Consider the following 18,789-nt stretch of genomic DNA (forward strand, 5'->3'; position numbering starts at 1 on the left):
CCTGCTGAAATCAATTGGATAACGCTTACAAAGTAATGAGAACATGTGGCAGAGGCTCAGAGTGTAAGCACTGGAACTGCACAGGGTTGGAAATCCCCTTCTGCAAGGAATTGTGAGTTTTCAATAGTTGTTGTATTTCCAATCTGAAATGAAACATTAAAACAGAAAACTTCCCAAAGAAACTGAATTCTGGGAGAGAGGCTGGCACGGATTTATAGAAATGTCTTCATTTTAACTCATATTTTCTTTCTTCAACTTTACATCACATAATGTAACACAAGCATTTTGATGTTTTAAAATTAAAACGCCAGTTTGAACTGCAAGTGTTAATACATTATTTCCTCAAATATTGCAAAAGTATTGCCCTTTTTCCCCCCTCAGATTTTACAAAATAATACTGTGGAGGTACTGACATGGTTTCTGGCCCACACTTACTTTGATGTAGCACTTTGCTGCTCATTTTTTACAACTCTATTACGTATATAACATAAAGTAATTTACATCTTTTTTTCCCTGTTTTTGAACCTCTGTGTATTTCTTTGCCACTACTTTTCAGCCTCAGACTCCAAATTTGATTTCTGCAACTACTGGTATGAACCAAAATATATTTTATTGACAGTTTTCTTAAAATGAAATGAAAAGAGGCACTACTATAGACAAATGTGTTTTTTTGGTGTTTTTTTTTTTTTTATGACAGTTCATAGTAACCTGTGCATGTGTTTCTTAAATAAAATATTCCTTTTGAATTAAATGCAACTTTAACAGAAATGGAGGCTACACAAATGCAGAGCCAACAAGGAGAGTGAATGGCTCTTCAAGGACTCCTTCCAGTTGAGGCTCAGGTGGGCCCCTCTGCTGGAAGTGTCCCACTCGCCTTGCTGAGGAGGAACGTGGCAGCTGGAACAGGATCACAGGACCTGCACAAAACCAAGATGCACAGCAGACTTGCACAGCCCGATCTTACACAGGAGGAACTCTAAGGCTCAACAGCCTCAGAAACAGAAAGAGAAACGAGGCTGATTAAAATCAATACCTCCCTCCTGTGAGTGCTCTAAAAAGGGACAAAGGTGTACCATTCTGACACAGACAAACAGCTGAATCGTTTGGAAGTTAACTTTGCCCACTTTTAGAAGAGCTTCCATAATATTTTTTTTTGCCATACAATACATCAATGACAGTATGGCATAAAAACTCAGAGCTATAAATGGTCAGAAAACCTGAAATTGTCCCCAAAAAGTCTCACAGATTTCTTTTGGAATTTTCCAGCTATATGAAAGGAAACATCCTTAACTTTTGTTTCAAGGCAAAGTTGCAACTAAAATAATTATTTCACTGCTTTCAAAAAGTGCTGTTACTTGAAGTTTTTCTGTCCCTTCACAAGCTGCATTCTTATCTCTTTTTCCGCTAGTAACGATAAGGCAAAAATTTTGTGAAAATCACTCTCTCTGCTACTTTCTTATTCTTCTCAAATCAAGAGCTCTAAACAAATGCATAGAAGTGCTTTTATGTTTAAGCAGAAAAATTAATTTCAATTTCTCAACAAGAAAATTTAAAAATACCACCACTTTAGACAGTTCCTCACACAGAATGTTCATTTTAATTAAGCCACATTTTCAGTTGAGAATATGTTGGTCAAAGTACCACTGGCTGTGACTATGCTTATTTATTTTGTTCTTAGTGCAAGCCAACACTCTCAGTCTTTATACAGAGCACAGGGAACTAACACAAGCACATAGTCTACCTTACCACATCTCCCCAGCCTGTGGTCTTCTGAATTATCTTGACTGCTGTACATCATAAACCTAAAACAGAAAAGAACTGAGTCACTCAGGGTATTTGTCTGCCAATGACAGCTTGTTCCCTACAATACATTTTCCAGTACTTTATGCAATATGCTTTAAAAATGTCTCAAGGGATGAATAAACTTGGGAAAGTGTTTTACCGACAGTTGGAGTTCCTAGTTAGGAAGTGTTTCCAGTTACACAGCCAAAATATTATTTTTTTTTAAACTTCATGCCTCAGGTATGAGGGGGTATGTTATTCCGGGCGAATCCTCTGTTTTTGTGAAAACATGGAGTTGAGGTTGCTGGTGACCAGTGCTGGAGTCAGTGTGTTTGCTGAAGAAATTTAAGCGTCAATATCGGAGTCAGGGTCCATTTTCAGCTTTTGTCCCAGAGACCAGACAGAGACAAAAACAGTTGTTATTTATCCCATATTTCTCTGCTCTGTTTTCAGCCTCATTCCACCCGGTGGCATTAACTGTTACAGCAAATAAAGGAGAGCAAGTGAATATTTCGTTCATCAGAATGGCAGCAAAAGAGGAAGATGCAGTGATCTACAAAAACGGTAATTAACCTTTCTCTCTTGTCTTTTCTCTTCCTGCTATCATTGTCTTAGCCAAGTGCCACATACCTGTTTCAATGTCATTGCTGATGAAGCCCATGCTGTGCAACTGGAGCACATGTATTTCCTCACGCATTTAATGTTCCCTAAAGGAGCCACTTGCCAACTCCAATATACTGAGCTGACCTGTTTCTCTTCCACCAGAACATGTGGGCAACCATCCATCTTCTCTCCCTCATCTCAGTAGCCTTGATATTGACCCATGACAACACTAAATGCTCTGTTTATTACCTTAGCCTTGTTTTTAATTTTTATTTTTTATTTCCTTTTATCTTCCCTCACATATTTGCCTGGTTACTTTAGCTTTTTTTTTTTTTTTTTTCATTTTCTTTTTTTTCTTGTGCTACTTTGAGGCCTTTGAGGCCTGCATCTCTCATTGTATTTCTGCTGCTTTTCAAGTCAGTATCCCTCCTTTTTCAAATGACTTTAACTGCTCTTCAGACTAAGAAATTAAGCGTTAGTAGTCTGCTATTAAAAGGGCAAAACTGTCAGCAAAACCAAATCCTCATTTTATTCAACTAGAAAAATTACTCAAGTTGTTAAATTTATGACACCAACTTTTCTGTGTTAACATGGTGCCTAAATCACATGTTCAGCTGTGTGTTGCTGCTGCCTAATACCTGGAGGCATATACAGTTTGCTGTCTGCCTCCTGCAGAAATACAGTAAAATACTGGTCACTGAACTCATATACATAATCAGAATGTTAAACCGCAACAAATGTGGAAAGCACACATAATATACTGGTCCATCTTGGTCTACTGATAGTATATCTTACAGAGAGCTACTAGGAAACAGGGAAGGAGTAGACCAGGATGAGGAAAGGAAGTGTCAACCCACAGCAAAAGAACACATGCATTGGCTCAGTCACACCTCAGTTACTGAACACTTGGAACACTTCATTACAGGCTGGAAGTGAAAAATAACAAAATATTGTCTTTTAAAAAGGCAATATGTAAAACAGAGTTTCTGAAAGACCTGTTTCTTCACTCTTCAGAGATTCAACTACGTCAGTGGACAGGAGACGAGGTTTGATATTACGTGTCCTTTCAGGGTCCCTAGGAAAATTTTGTGATCTCCTGTCAGTATTTTTTCATACAAGAATCAATTTTTATGTTAGAGCAGGAGTGCTTACATCTTGGTGCTGCTTTAGCTGGGATTCCAACTGGAAATTCGGCAAAAACCCCTCAAATTAACCATGACCCCGGACAGTAGGTCAAGTTCTCCACCTGACATTGCAGCTGAAATAGCATCCCTGAGTATTCCTGATACAGCATCCAGCAAAGAAGAGAAAATACTGGTCCTGTTATATTTAACTTTGCAGTCTTTCACTTCAGTAATTTAAAAGTACTGATTCCTCCCTGAAGACCCTTTCAAAGACTGTCAAGAGAATTAAACTGTTCTGATAAAAAAGATCATAGAATCATAGAATCATAGAATCTTAGGGGCTGGAAGGGACCTCGAGAAATCATCTAGTCCAACCTGCCTGCCAGAGCAGGGTCACCTAGAGTACATCACACAGGAACTCATCCAGGTGGGTTTTGAATGTCTACAGTGAGGGAGACTCCACAACCTCCCTGGGCAGCCTGTTCCAGGGCTCTGTCACTCTTACAGTAAAAATTTTTTTTCGGATATTCACCTTGAACCTCCTATGCTCCAATTTACACCCATTACCCCTTGTCCTATCACTGGTCATCACTGAGAGAAGCCTAACTCCGTCCCCCTGACACTCACCCCTTACATATTTGTAACCATTGATGAGGTCACCCCTCAGTCTCCTTTTCTCCAAGCTAAAGAGACCCAGCTCCCTCAGCCTTTCCTCATAAGGGATATGTTCCACTCCCTTAATCATCTTTGTAGCTCTGCGCTGGACTCTTTCAAGCAGTTCCCTGTCCTTCTTGAACTGAGGGGCCCAGAACTGGACACAATACTCCAGATGTGGCCTCACCAATGCAGAATAGAGGGGGAGGAGAACCTCTCTTGACCTACTAACCACACCCTTTCTAATGCACCCCAGGATGCCATTGGCCTTCTTGGCCACAAGGGCACATTGCTGGCTCATGGTCATCCTCCTGTCTACCAGGACCCCCAGGTCTCTTTCACCTACACTACTCTCCAGCAGTTCAGCCCCCAACCTGTACTGGGACATGGTGTTGTTCTTCCCCAAATGTAAAACTCTGCACTTCCCCTTGTTGAATTTCATCATGTTTCTCCCCGCCCAACTCTCCAACATATCTAAGTCTCTCTGAATGGCAGCACAGCCTTCTGGTGTGTCAGCCACTCCTCCCAGCTTAGTGTCATCAGCAAACTTGCTGAGGGTACATTCAATACCCTCATCCAGGTCGTTGATGAAGATGTTGAACAACACCGGTCCCAGTACCGACCCCTGTGGGACTCCACTAGTCACACACCTCCAACCAGATTCTGCCCCATTGACTACAACTCTCTGACTCCTTCCTTTCAACCAGTTCCTAATCCACCTCACTACCTGATCACCAAACCCATACCTGATCAACTTTTCTACAAGGATGCTGTGGGAGACGGTGTCAAATGCTTTACTGAAATCAAGATAAACCACATCTACCGCTCTACCATCATCTATCCACCTAGTAATTTCCTCATAGAAGGCTATGAGGTTAGTCAAACATGATTTACCCTTGACATAAGATTCCTTTAAAACATTTGCAGAACATGTCATCTTGGAGAAGAAGCTACAAAAACTGAATATTGCTAACAGACTATGAGCTTAAGGCTTTCTTAATACTTTGCTGCTGAGTTTGTTTCGCAGTCTGTAACTTGGGGGGAAAAAAAAAAAAAAAGTCTGCTGGTTTCAGAACTACTCCCTTTAATTCTATGCTCTTTTTCATTGGTCCTGTTTTCTTGATGAACTCAGATGTATTGTCATGGACTGCTGTTTTGGTTATGATCCTCAATCAGATTTTTACCTTTCTAGGCTGCCTGAAATTAGACTACAATCAAATTAGTAGTATGATAATATGTAAGACCACAGACAATAAAGGTGTTGCCTGATGCTGTTTACCTTCCAAATAATTTCAGAAAATTAAAAAAGTTGTTTCATTCTCAGTGTAACTGTAAGGGAATGAGCATTTGACTTGTGGGAGTATGAACAATAGTCATTCAGCATAAAAGACTAAGACAAGAAACATGAGAAGTGATAAATAAACAGACATACAAGCCCTAAGAAGCAGCAGATGACAGAGAAAACATCAAAAGGCAGAGCTCCCCAGCTTCTGAGGGCTGTTGAAGGAATAACACAAAACCTTGAGCAGCTTCAGTTAGAGCTTCGTAGGTATAAGAAGTGAAAAGCTGGGTTATTGTGGGTCTCAGGGGAAAAGAAGAAATGTATTATGGCATGATTGAGGAAAACTGTGAGCATGTGTGAAATAATGAGGTATTTAGAGAAAGAGTCAAACAGGAGAAAGGGAGGGCTCAGAGTAAATGGGAAGGGAACAAGCATGGGAAAATAGGTGGGAGGCAGGTAAAAGATGCCACTGGTCTGGCCAAGATCAGCACTACAATTGGTGTGATCTTTTTAAATTCTGTTTTAAATTATTCTTAACATAAGTGTGGTCTCTACCTGGTACACATATGTATAAGCTGCTAGTCACTTCAGGCCAGACTAGGCAACACAACAGGTTTGGCTTCTAGGAAGTGGAAACACATGCCAGGGGTCAAAGACACTTGTGTGCCTGGGCCCAGCAAAGGGGAGATGAAGTATTTAAGGTCAGTACCAGCAGGGACCCATGCCCATGTGCCTGTGTGTGTGTGTGTACATCTGTGCACATGTGACACTAGAGAACTTTAAGCCACGTTAACCAGAAGGTAGGATAAGAGATCTGAGAGCCAACTATTGGAAGCACTGTAGGTCCAGGCCAGCTAGGTCCCATTTTTGAGTGCATGAGTGTATGAGATCTACTAGTAAGCCTGACCAGCTCTCAAGTGAGAATAGGAAGGGGCTATCTGGATTATTCATGTGTATGAGAATCCTGTCTGCACACGCAATACCTGTAAAGGCAGAGTTCTGCTGCGTGGGTCTGTTGGTGGCTGGCTTTGTCAGCACAGTGTGTGTGAGCGTGTGTATGAATGCTTCTGGGAAAGCTGAGTGGACCTAGCATTGGCCATCTGCTGTAGCCTTGCTCTAACAGGCTGGAGTGGAAGGACTCTGAGGAGTCTTGAAGTACACTGGCTTCAGCATCCCTTTGACAGCAACCAATGTTCAAATGTTACTTGGTGATACAGAGGGACAGGAGAAAACCAAATGCTATTGCCTTACTTAGCCAGCTTGTATCACCAACTCCAGGAAACCTAGAATAATAAATAAGCTCCCTTGGTGAAAAAAAAAAAGAGACAAGAACATGTTAAGCCTGGGAAGAAAAGATGAAGCTGTGCTGTGTTTTTCCTGCTTTTGTCTGCTAAGTAAATCCTTGTGCTACTCAGATTAAATAGGACCTGGCTGGCACTTGCTATGTGATTCCTTCCAGCCACACTGAGACGCTTCATAGATGGTCACTTCCCACTTCAGGAAAGGCCAAGAAACAAAATTAACACTTTCAAACACTAGACTGTCAGCAAAATTCCTGTAAAGAAACACTGAACTTGGAAGTTGTTTATCCCATTCATCTACTAAATATCCTGAAGATCTAGCTTATGTTTTACTTGCAACTCTCCAGTTACCAAAAACTAGTATAGTTGAAGAACTGTTAGAAGATTCATAACTAATAAGTAGATTCTGCTGTTTCACTCATCCCAGCTGTCCTTCCTCAGTAACCAATGCAAACTCACTTCTATCTGTAAAGGGTGAATCGCTTGTTTGTTGTATCCATGTGCTCCTTCCCCAGGTTCCTTTATCCACTCTGTGCCCAGGCATGAAGTGCCAGAGAAGCTGGAAGTCTCTTGTCCTCGAGTTCAACCACAGGATGCAGGAGTTTACTCTGCCAGATATATAGGAGGAAACCTCTTTACTTCTGCTTACACAAGGCTTATTGTAAGACGTAAGTTTCATTAATGTGTGCTGATGATTAATTGTTTAAAGTTGTCATGAATCTGAAATGAAACTTAAACTGTGCCCAAATAAGGGCTAAAATCTTTCTTGACATAAGCAGCCATAAAATTATGTGAGAACTTTTTTCCCCAAGGATCTTTGTTACAAGATGACACTGATTTAAGCAGCTGCGAGAGAAAAAAATATCTGATTTAGGTTCAAGTCATCTTAGCTATTGCCAGGAGAGCTAGCTCTTTTCTTAGCATCTCAGCTTTCCAAACACCAAGTAAGCATGCACGGAGAAGGTGGGTGGCACTGGGTCTCCTGATAATTGTGGGTCTGAGCACAAAATAGGAATTTTCATATGTCTCTGTTGTCTGTGTTGAGCTGTATCCAAGCCCCATTTATCCTAATATTGCTAATATTTAGCATATGTTATTGTAATTTCACAAACTACCCCAGCAGTTGTTAACTCCTGACATTTAGCTCCCAGTGGATGACAGGACCAGTTTATAATGGAGGCAGATATTTTCCATTAAGTATTCTACATGTCTTGTAGCTCATGCTGCTGTGTTCATTTTCATCAGATATAAAGAAAACTACATTCTATTAACTTGGATAGAAATATAAATCCAATATGTAAAATTAAATAGCTGTTCAAATACCTTACATTATGGATAAAATATTTCTTATGATAAAATGTATTTTTCTTGATAGTATGCACAAATATTTCCAGGAGTCACTAATGAATCAACATAATGCCCCAAATTTGGATTTTGAAGCTACTGAGACCTTACTAAATAAAACAGTCCAAGATTTTTTTCTCTACTTCAGTGCCAAGCTGCACAGCAGAAGACTTACCCACAAATTCTGGTCCTTGCCTTGAAACAGGCTTTTGTCTTGCTCATCTTGTCTATTGGGGAAACTCCTGGGCCATGGTCTGGGAGCGTGGTAGGGAGCACACTAGCAATAAAGAGAACAGATAATTACATGCCCCTGCACAAACACATCCTATCTTTCTTAGAATTTGCATTATAGACAGGGACTGATGATTTTTAGCAAAGAAGATTTTTTTAAGTATCCACATGTAAGATTTTCATTCTGGGATGAGGAGATTAAGCTCCAATTGCCATATTGATTCATTAACCGCTTGCTGAAATCTGAAAATGTTGATCCAAATCTGGCATTTTTGCTGAGCCTGGCTCAAAGCTTTGCAGTTTATTATCTTCTCAGCTCTGGCTGTACTGGAGAAGAAGTCAAGAAGGTCAGTTTCTGTGATGTAAGAAATATTGTTATAGATCAAATACTGAAATTTTTTTAGTCCTTTCAGCTCCCATTCATTTCAAAAGGAGCTCTGAGAATTTTGCATCTAGGAGGGTGAATTGAGCGTTTGCACTATGAAGTCATATACACTTGCCTAAAATTGAGCTCTTCTTCTGTGAAATCAGTATCAAAACTCCACTGGCAGAATAAATTATAGTAGTATCTTTTTTAATTACGAAGTGAGGAAGAATATTATCACAAGCATTAAAACAACCAACCACTTTTAGTCAGTTTATTCCAGAAACAGGTCACCAGATGATCAATCCTTCAATCTAATTAACTTTGAAGAAAAATATTGTTACAGAAAAAAATTATGACTTGCCAAATGCTGGTACACTGCCAGTGAAGCCAAGCTTGGTCCTGCTGGCTTACTACCAGTACATCCAGCTCCAGGTGAAGTCTGAACTTTTTGTAGATCTCAGATTCCTGCTACAAGAATAGAAATCTTAAATACATCATCTTTGACAATTTTGACAGCTAAAAAAATTTAATTATTTGTAGTTTCAAAACCAGAACTTTTCCAGTTCCTTCCTAGAAGATGTTGCATAATATTACTGTGTAATATGCAGTAGTTTTACTCCAGGAATAGAGATGCTTTGACAATGTAAAAAGTGATTTATTCCATTAAGTCGGTTGAGGTTTTGGGGGACCCATATGGATACTTATATACTTTATGGTTTGTCTTAATTAAAAAGGAATTTACTACTTGATTGGTTATTGAGTAAGAAGACAAAAATTATGTAATTATATTTGTTAATACATATTTTACATAAAAGGATGTGAAGCTCAGAAATGGGGCCCTTCCTGTAGTTCCCACTGCCCTTCCTGCATGAACAATGGCATCTGTCATGAAGATACTGGGGAATGCATCTGTCCTCCAGGTTTTATGGGAAAAACATGTGAGAAAGGTAAGTAGAATTTAATTTGTTTTTAATTTGTTCTCAGTAGCTGAAGTTGGCAGATTATTGAGAGAATCATCAAATGAGTAGCCTTGTTTTAGTCTTTTTAGCATTTACTGCTCGGGCTGGAGACAGGACAGTGCTGGGTGAGATGAACTCTGAATTAGTAAGGCTGCTCTTGTAGTTGTGATTTAACTGCACCCTCTCTTCTAGAAGAGATTATATTGCCGGACAAGAAGACTGTTTCCAACCCTTCTTGGTCAATATATACTCGGACAGTGTGCTAGATAATCTTCTTTTCACATGGAGCAGATGACCTTTCAAGGTCTCTGCTAACCTGGGCTGATCTATGATTACCCTGAAATTCAGTATGCTTTAAGCTGTAGAGTTACTATTAAATGCATGATAAAATATGATCTTCACGATACATTTGCCCTGGGACAATAAAGCCAGTGTTACAGATTTCCTGGCTACTTCTAAACAAGCTGCTAATGTGCCCACATGGTGATTTGTCTCTGTGAGAGTGTGGATTCTAGAATAATTACAGCAGGCATCATCTTTCCAAGTAGTTTTTTGGTTCAGTGCTAAATCTATATCCTAATATTTTGACTGAATTGCAGTTCTGCAAATACTAGAGCTGAGCTATTGGAATAGTTGACATCAGAACAACTCTAATGTAGCACTGATTTTACTAGCAAAGCAAAACCTTGACCTTGGAAGTTTTGTATGCACTGACCTCTAAAAAAAAATTTGGTTTTCATTGCACTGTTTGTCCATTTTATATTGAAAAGGCTTAAAAGAGCTCTGAGAGCTGAAGCTCAGGCCCCACAGAGTGAAAGCAATGGGTGCTTTATTGATAGACCTTCACATGGGAGGATGTTTGTTTCTGCTGCCTTAAGTTAACCATTAATGTGGTCATGGCTTAAGTTTTAATGGAAATTAATGTATCTTGTATATGAAAAAGAAAAATGTCAATTTTAATTCTAATTATTTTTTTCTGTTGACTAATGCTGTGTCATTAGAATGATTAGGTCTTCCGTGGACTTATTGCTGTTGGGCTATTCTTTCTCTCCCTTCAATAGCTTGTGGAGCCAATGCATTTGGCAAAACATGTGAAGAGAGCTGTAAAGAAAACTACGGCTGCAGAAACTATATGTTCTGCCTACCAGATCCATATGGTTGTTCTTGTGCCACAGGATGGACAGGACTGGAATGTGATAAAGGTATTTTAAAATATGAGGAATCGTGCAAAGTCCTTAGCACATAGGAAATACAGAAATACAGAAGGGAACTAACAGAGGAAAGTAGAAGACATGACTTTTTACATTCTGTAAAAGAGGGATAATAATATTTATCAATCTCAAAGAACCATGCCACATTCTCAGGAGAAGGTCACAATAAAGCTCAAAACATTTCAAATTATGATGCAAAAGGATCTGACATTCTACTAAGATACTAAAAATTTTTCAACAGCTACAGCCCTACTGTATTTTTACAAATCAAACCAACTTGGCTCAAAATATATATCCATTGCTTAGATATATTGAGCATAATCAGCATTGTGTGCTTCAATTGGATCGTCATCTCTTTGGGACACAAAGCACATCTTCCTTTATGAATACACGCCATCTTGTTCCATGGTGACATTACTGATGAAGCCTTTGGACACTACCACTATAAAAGTGAATAAACAGTGGAGACAGAAGGTGCTTACACGTTGGCATCTAGTCTACAAATGACAGGCATGGATACAAATGTCCTCTACTTTTTTGATGTTAGTCAGTTCCCAGGATGCTCTTTAGGTAATTTAGTGCTGATACATACAGTTTCAAACTCAACCCAACTGAGGGTACTAAACTCTACTGGAGAACTGATGTATGGAATTGAAAACTAATAGAATATGTTTTCTAGTACCTTTACACTAACTGGAAACTTATGTACTTGCAGAATGCAAACCTGGTTTTTACGGGTCAGATTGCAAACTCAAGTGTAATTGTCACAATCGAGGGACATGCGACAGATTTAAAGGCTGCATCTGCTCCTTTGGATGGCATGGTCTGCAATGTGAGAAAGAAGGTAAAGCAAGGTAACACGGTAGTAAATGGTTTTTCCCAGTGTAACTGAAACAGATCTTCATTCTTGTACAGCCTTTCTATTATAGGCTGGTATCCTTGCTCTGTCAATTACATTCCAGAGACCCAGACATTTCTGTACATTTTAATTGCAACATAGTGTCTTCAAGCCTATGTTCCATATACTGCATTTAGCAGGCTGATATGCTACCATTCAATCTGATTTACTTTCATTAGAGGTAGATTTTCAAACCTTACTCCAGAGGATTTGACACTGACCTTCACATCAATTATTGACAAAAGCTGCACATCCTACTTGTGTGATCAGCCTTTGGTTAGGCTCATGGTACTGTACCATCACCTACCTCTTATTCATCTGTATACATTTTTATACCATGTGCCTTGTGATCTGAAATTGATGACTGAGACATTAAACCAATTCCAGAGTTTAAAACAGTTCTGTCTATCTGAGAGAAAGTTAAGCTTGCAAAGCTGAACTTAATCTCATTCAGAATCTCTTTGGAATCAGGCAAGGTTCACACACAGTATTTTTAAAAGCATACACTCATTGCTTCTTATTTCTGCCTGATAAATAAAGTGACAAACCCACTGTTAACTAGTAAAAGCTTTCAAGAGCAAAAGCAAGCAGACAACTAAGACTGTGATCACAGAATCATGGAATCACATAATTTTTGGAGTTGGAAGGGACAGTAAAGATCATCAAGTTTCAACTCCCCTGCACAGGCAGGGACATCTCTCACTAGAACAAGGTGCTCAGGGCCCCATCCAAACTGCACTTGAACATCTCCAGGGATGGAGCCCCCAAAACATCCCTGGGCAGTCATTTCCAGTGTCTCACCACCCTTACTCTGAAGAATTTATGCCTGATCTCTAACCTAAATCTCTCTTCTTTCAGATTAAAACCATTACCTCTTCTCCTCTCACTGCAAGCCCCTGTAAAAAGACCCTCCCCAGCTTTTCTGTAGACCCCCTTCAGACTGGGGGGTAGACCCTCCATCTGACACTGGAAGGCCACTATGAGGTTGCCCCAGAGCCTTCTGTTCTCCAGGCTGAACAACTCCAACTCCCTCAGCCTGTCCTCATACAAGAGGTGCTCCAGTGGATCATTTTCGTGGCCCTTCTCGGGACACATTCCAACAGGTCCACATTTTTTTTGTGCCAGGGGCACCAGAGCTGGATGTAGAATTCTAGGTGACATTTCACCAGGGGACAGTGAAGGGGCAGAATCAATTCTCTCGATCTGCTGGCCACGCTTGTTTTGATACAGCCTAGGATGGAGTTGGCCTTCTTGGCTGCAACTGCACATTGGTGGCTCATCTCATATCCAGCTTTTGATCCATTAGTACCCTCAGGTCCTTTTCCACAGGGCTGCTCTCAAGCGTGACCTCTTCCAGCCTGTATTAATATCTTGGGTTATCTCAGCCCAGGTGCGGGACCCTGCACTTGGCCTTGTTGAACTTCATGAGGTTCACCTGGTCTCACTTCTCTAGCTTGCCCAGGGCCCTCTGGATGGCATCCCATCCCCCTGGCATATTGACCGCCACCCAGCTTGGTGTCATCAGCAAACTTGCTGAGGGTGCTCTCAATGCCACTGTAAATATTGTTAATGAAGATATTACACAGCACTGGGCCCAGCACTGACCCCTGAGGGACACCACTTGTCACTGTTTTCCATTTGGACTTGCAGCCATTGACCTCCACCCTCTGGACACGACCATCCAGTCAGTTCCTTACCCACTGAACAGTCCACCTATCAAACCCGTATCTCTCCAATTTAGTGAGAGGGATGTTGTGGGTAAAGGCCTTGCAGAAGTCCAGATAGATGACATCCACTGGTTTTCCCTGGTTGACTGATGTAGTCACTTCGCTGTAGAAAGCCACTAGGTGATCCATCCAACCAAACAATATTGTTGTGATCTGAATGCTCTTACAAACATATAAAATGGAAAGCAATTGGATTCTGTACAGTCAGTACAAAAAATGTGCATGATTTTGCCATAGCTAGATTGTCTGTGCTTAGTATGTCAGTGACAAAGAGAGAGGAAGAGAGGTGGAAAAGAAAGAAGAATGGACACAGGGCTTGTTCTTTTTCACATGGTATTTACACCGATGTAACAGTGCTGACCTTGGTAAGAGTGATCCTCTTGTGCGTCCTCATCAGTGAAGGGAGAAACAGACACCTATGCTGCCTATGTCCATTGTACACCTAAACCTGTTTTGGTGATGCCTTTTAAAAGTTCTGCTTGAAGGCTGACATTAAAATTATCAGCAGATCTTTCACCTCAGATAGAAAATTTACTAGATCCTGTAGAACTCAATTCTGGCGTCGAGTTCAAGCTTTTTTGTATAGCAACTGGGATTCCACTTCCTAAATCTGATGAATTTAAACTTTTAAAGCAAGATGGAACTGTCCTAAGGGTAGGCTCCTGATTAATTGCTTCCTATTTTTCTGATGTGTATATTGATTTTATCTGCAATTAATACACACTATGCATTTCAAGCATATTGTGAAATTTCAGTATTCTGAGATACCTCATGAATTCACTAACAGGAACTCATATGAATCTATGGAATTGTCCATTGTAGACCCTTTCTATTGCTATCACTAAACACTAGATGAGTTCCTAAACTGTGAGAAAGTGTCTTGGGAATGTTCCTAAGTTTCCTGTATGCCTTTTGTCACTTCAGCCTGCTCTAATTGTTACCAGTAATCGTTCTGAAGCCATGTTTACAATTAATCGAATCCAGCCCCGTGATACAGGAACCTGGGTCTGCAGCGTACAGACAGTAGCTGGAATGGCAGAGAAACAATTTCAAGTTACAGTCAAAGGTAAAAGCATTAATTTCTTCAAACATCTTTGCCTCTCTGCCTCTAAGGGCAGCTTCTGTTGTCTGCACTGCAGGACTATACATATCAATATCTGCAGTCAGAATATGAACAGAAACCCTTTATAAGCCACATACTAATTATATATTCTGAAAAAATAAGTGTGATTATAAGAATTAGAAATTATGAGCTTTGGTGTAATTTGTAAGAGTTTTGAAGAACATCTCCCATTTTCCTAGATCTAGGGAGATACCAGAGTTTTACTGATACAGGGAATTAAAAGGCTGGTTTAATACTTGCATTCTTGCCCAGTTCCTCCTGTGCCACAGCATGCCCCAAAGCTGACAGACAGTGGACATAATTTTCTCATAATTGATATCAATGCTGAATCACATCTTGGAGATGGACCTGTTGTGTCAACAAAACTCCTTTACAAGCCAGCAAAACGTTATCAGTCCTGGATGTCTGTAGAAGGTAAGATTTTCTTTAATTCCCTTAAACACAAACTTCAGCTGCACAATGAAGCATAATGTGGGGTCTGCTCTTGACTAGACTCAAAGGACTCTATAATGCATAACATTTACATATTTCATGACAGGATGTGTGACTCTTTATATACCACTATGTATAATGATAACGTGGATGTGGTACACCAACAGTTGTCAAAAGTATACATTCAGTTTTCAGTAACTAAAGCATTATACACCCTCTTTCCTTAAGGGAAAAAGTACCCAATGTTGAGCCCAGATGTCGAAAACTTCCATGTAAACAGCAGGCTTTCAAAAGTAGTGAGCAGTACGGAGATATCCTGAGGCATCTACAATCTTCTTTTGTGTCCATTGTGCCTTCTGGTGAGACACATATCTCATCTTAATATTTATCAGGAATGGCATGGGCAAAATGAAGCCTATTTGTGAGTCAGATAACCTATTCCAGCCTTGTTTTAACATTTTATGCAAGGCCTAAAATATTATGGGAAACATTACAGGAACTTTAACGAGTGACAAACAACTGTTGTTACTAATTCAAGATAACCCAAGATCTGCATGTGCAATGCACACTGCCTAAGCAAACAGTCTTGTTCTGTCCTGAAAGAAGGGCAGATGGAAATGTCCTTTGGGCTGGGTCACAGCTCAACTTAAAAAAGAGTATTTTATCCTTTAAAATAGTTTATCTTAGTGAATCAGGAATAAAAGAGGAGCCTGACGATGTTACCTTCCATGGTTAGTGTTCAGGAATATTTTCCAAACCTTTTCCATCTCAGTATTTTTCAGCATGGGCTATGGGTTTACTTTTTCCTTCTGTTGTTAGTAAAAGGCAAAACTGAAAGACTGGAAAATCTGGAACCAAAAACAGAGTATCAGTTCTGTGTTCAGCTGAGTCGGCAAGGAGAAGGTGGGGAAGGCCATCCTGGACCACAGGCTAGCTTCACAACAGCTGCGCTTGGTAAGTAGTCAGCTTGGCTTTTCACAAAGGGGCCATTTCAGCTGTTAATTCTTTGTGGTCTGTTCCCTGGTCTCTGCCAGAGCACTGTCATTGGAGCAGAGGCAGATGGACATGAAAACTATGTAGAGTTTTTCAAAATTACCTCAGGCAAGGAAAAAAAAAAAAAGAAAAAAAGAAAGAAAATCGGAGAAGAAAATCAGAAGGAGTCAGGGGCTCTAAATCAGGCAGCTCTCCATGATTTAGAGATGGGGGATCTGGGAAAGTAAAAAATTACACATTTTGGCTGTCTATGTAGCAGGATTGGAGGTAGAATTATTTTCAGTGCCAGTCCTTCCTCCTAATAACAACTCAGTCATTCCTCCTACTATTAAATCAGTTTATTCTAAAAATGAAGATGACTGGATAAGCAGAAAAGCTCTTAGTCCACTGAGGATACAGTCCAAACTGAATAGAGATATACACAAAGAATGAGGATTGCACCAGGAAATACCTAAGAGAGCAAAACAGCTAGCTTCTAACATCTAAGAAGTGTATTTACAACACCAGCTCAATGAAGTGACTTTTTTGTTGACGTAGCAATTGTTGATGAGATACCTAGGGACTACCCATTGCTCTTAGGTGTGATTTCTGCTAAACAGGGTGGGATGGTGAGGAGAATTTCCCTTTGCCCCTGCAAACTAGGGCAAGAGGTTAGGAATAACTAGTACCTCTATTTCAGCTTTCATACCAGATATGAAATGTTGTTCCCTGTCTCACTGTGGCTTTTCCAAGGTCTTCCTCCACCAGAAGGTCTTACTCTCTTTCCAAAAAGTATGACATCACTGAATTTATCATGGCATCCTTTAACACTGAGGATAGAGGATGACATTCGTGTTGAAGTGGAAAGGAAGAGTGTGAATGACAACGGTGATGAGAGCAGTGTTATTACTCAAGTGCCAGGAAATATGTCCACCCTGATCATTAAAGATCTTGAGCCTAGACAGCAATACATGTGCAGGGTACGGGTGAACACCAGGTCCCAAGGAGAATGGAGCAACTATCTCTATGCATGGACTTTCAGTGACAGTAAGTAGTTGAATCACATCCTTCTGTTCAATTGTTCCTCTTTCCTCCAGTGATCAGGTGATTGTCATTAATGACTACTTTAAGTGTAATCCTTTGTTCTGCCAACACTCTTTTTGTGATGATCACTTGTGGTTATTATTATTATGAAGACAGCTCAGAGTCCAAACAAATTCTTACACTGAAAATTATCAGGAACAAATAAGGAGTTTTAAATTAAAAGCTTGGGAATCCCCCAAGTTAAGTGTGTTATGCTGAAGACCAAAGACCACCCTTGAATTCTCCGAGTGTGAGCAGTGTACTTTCATAATGCCACAATATACACCCTATTTGAATGAAGTCCCATGTGAACAGATGTCCATCTGAATGGCTGATGGGTGCCACTGGCCTCATCACACACTGGAAAGGTGGGCTTCTTCCTCCTTACAGATCACATGAGGAGGCCCTCTCTGAGGTCCTGTGTGTATTACCAGAAGCATAAATGCCTGTCATGAGACACTCCAGTTTCCTGAACTCTGATGCCAAACAGCACTAAGGAAAATATAGGGGTATTTTTTTTCAGGAGAAGGTACTTAGCATAGTAGTCCTGAGTGTGTCCACAAGTCCAGCTCTCATCTTTGCTGGTGGTTTTATGATTAAATTTGTGGAAACGTTTGTATTGATTTACCTTCTTTCTAACAGCCTTTATCCTGAGAGGGAATTGCTCCCTGCAGCAGTGAAAGTGTGGCACCTGGGAATCACACGGGGATGATGATTCAGTGTATAAGGATATTAACCCTTTCTGCATTAATTTGAAAGCAGTAATGTTGTCCTACGGACAGTCAGATCATTTGTATCTTCATCCAGGGACAGAAGTTTACTGAATGACACTCCAACCTCTGTTGGAAGTACAGAGTACTGCACCTTGAGGGACACCTAGTTCGATAAACTATTGCATTCATTTACCATAATAAAATTCTACTTCTGTTTAGCACAGCAATAGCACCAAGGAAAGTGTTTGGCTCATTGTGTGAAGGAGAAAGAGGTGGATGTACACTCCAACACTTTGTGTGTGTTTGTGTTTTTCTCAGGAATCCCTCCTGCACCATACAACATCAGGTTTTCTAACACCACTGACACATCCTCAGTCATCTCTTGGACAACTGCTGTGGGTCATTCCATCTCTTCCATCATCATCAGCTACAAAATTTTTGGCAAGGCTGAGTACAACCACATTGACATTATCATAAAGAACACCAGCATTACTCAGTACCATCTGAAGGGCCTTGAGCCAAACACTGTGTACCAGGTTCAGATTAATGCTCAGAACAATATTGGCTTGAGCAACCCAAACACATCGTTTGAACTGAAGACTCTTCCAGAAACTAAAGGTTGGTTATTCTAGCATGCTGGACTTACACAAACCAGGGCTAGTTGTGGAGAGTCCTTAAGAGGTTAAGCTAGTAGAAGAGGTCAGCTGCACATCTAGTTCACTACAGCTAGTGGTATAAATTGGTTAGATAAGGCAAAGTCATAACATTATTTTTAGTATTAGGTTTTTTTCAGTCTTGACACACAATACGGCATGACCAAAAATTTGATTCTCAGATCACTGCATGGCATTGGTGAAGTGACAACGTGCAACACTTGTGTGTATCCACTAGGAAGTGACCAACAGCTCAGGAATTAAAGGAGCTGTATATAATAGGACTGTTAGATCACTGAATATGACCTCAGTTCTGCTCTGTCTGAATTC

The 18,789-nt window shown here is 40.3% G+C and overlaps 1 protein-coding gene across 1 annotated transcript in view; it reads left to right on the forward strand.

Moving 5' to 3' along the window:
- Positions 1-18,789, forward strand: part of TEK (TEK tyrosine kinase, endothelial) — a 31,751-nt gene that overhangs the window by 5,439 nt on the left and 7,523 nt on the right. Inside the window, 11 exon segments of the mRNA XM_010001029.1 lie at positions 2,236-2,346; positions 7,262-7,414; positions 9,504-9,635; positions 10,709-10,849; positions 11,574-11,720; positions 13,992-14,137; positions 14,408-14,549; positions 14,859-15,020; positions 15,858-15,992; positions 16,764-17,057; positions 18,125-18,424. Coding sequence (XP_009999331.1) covers positions 2,236-2,346; positions 7,262-7,414; positions 9,504-9,635; positions 10,709-10,849; positions 11,574-11,720; positions 13,992-14,137; positions 14,408-14,549; positions 14,859-15,020; positions 15,858-15,992; positions 16,764-17,057; positions 18,125-18,424 — 1,863 coding nt within the window.

The sequence above is a fragment of the Chaetura pelagica genome, unplaced genomic scaffold (genome assembly GCF_000747805.2).
Source record: "Chaetura pelagica isolate M959 unplaced genomic scaffold, ChaPel_1.0 scaffold126, whole genome shotgun sequence".
Lineage (NCBI taxonomy): Eukaryota > Metazoa > Chordata > Aves > Apodiformes > Apodidae > Chaetura > Chaetura pelagica.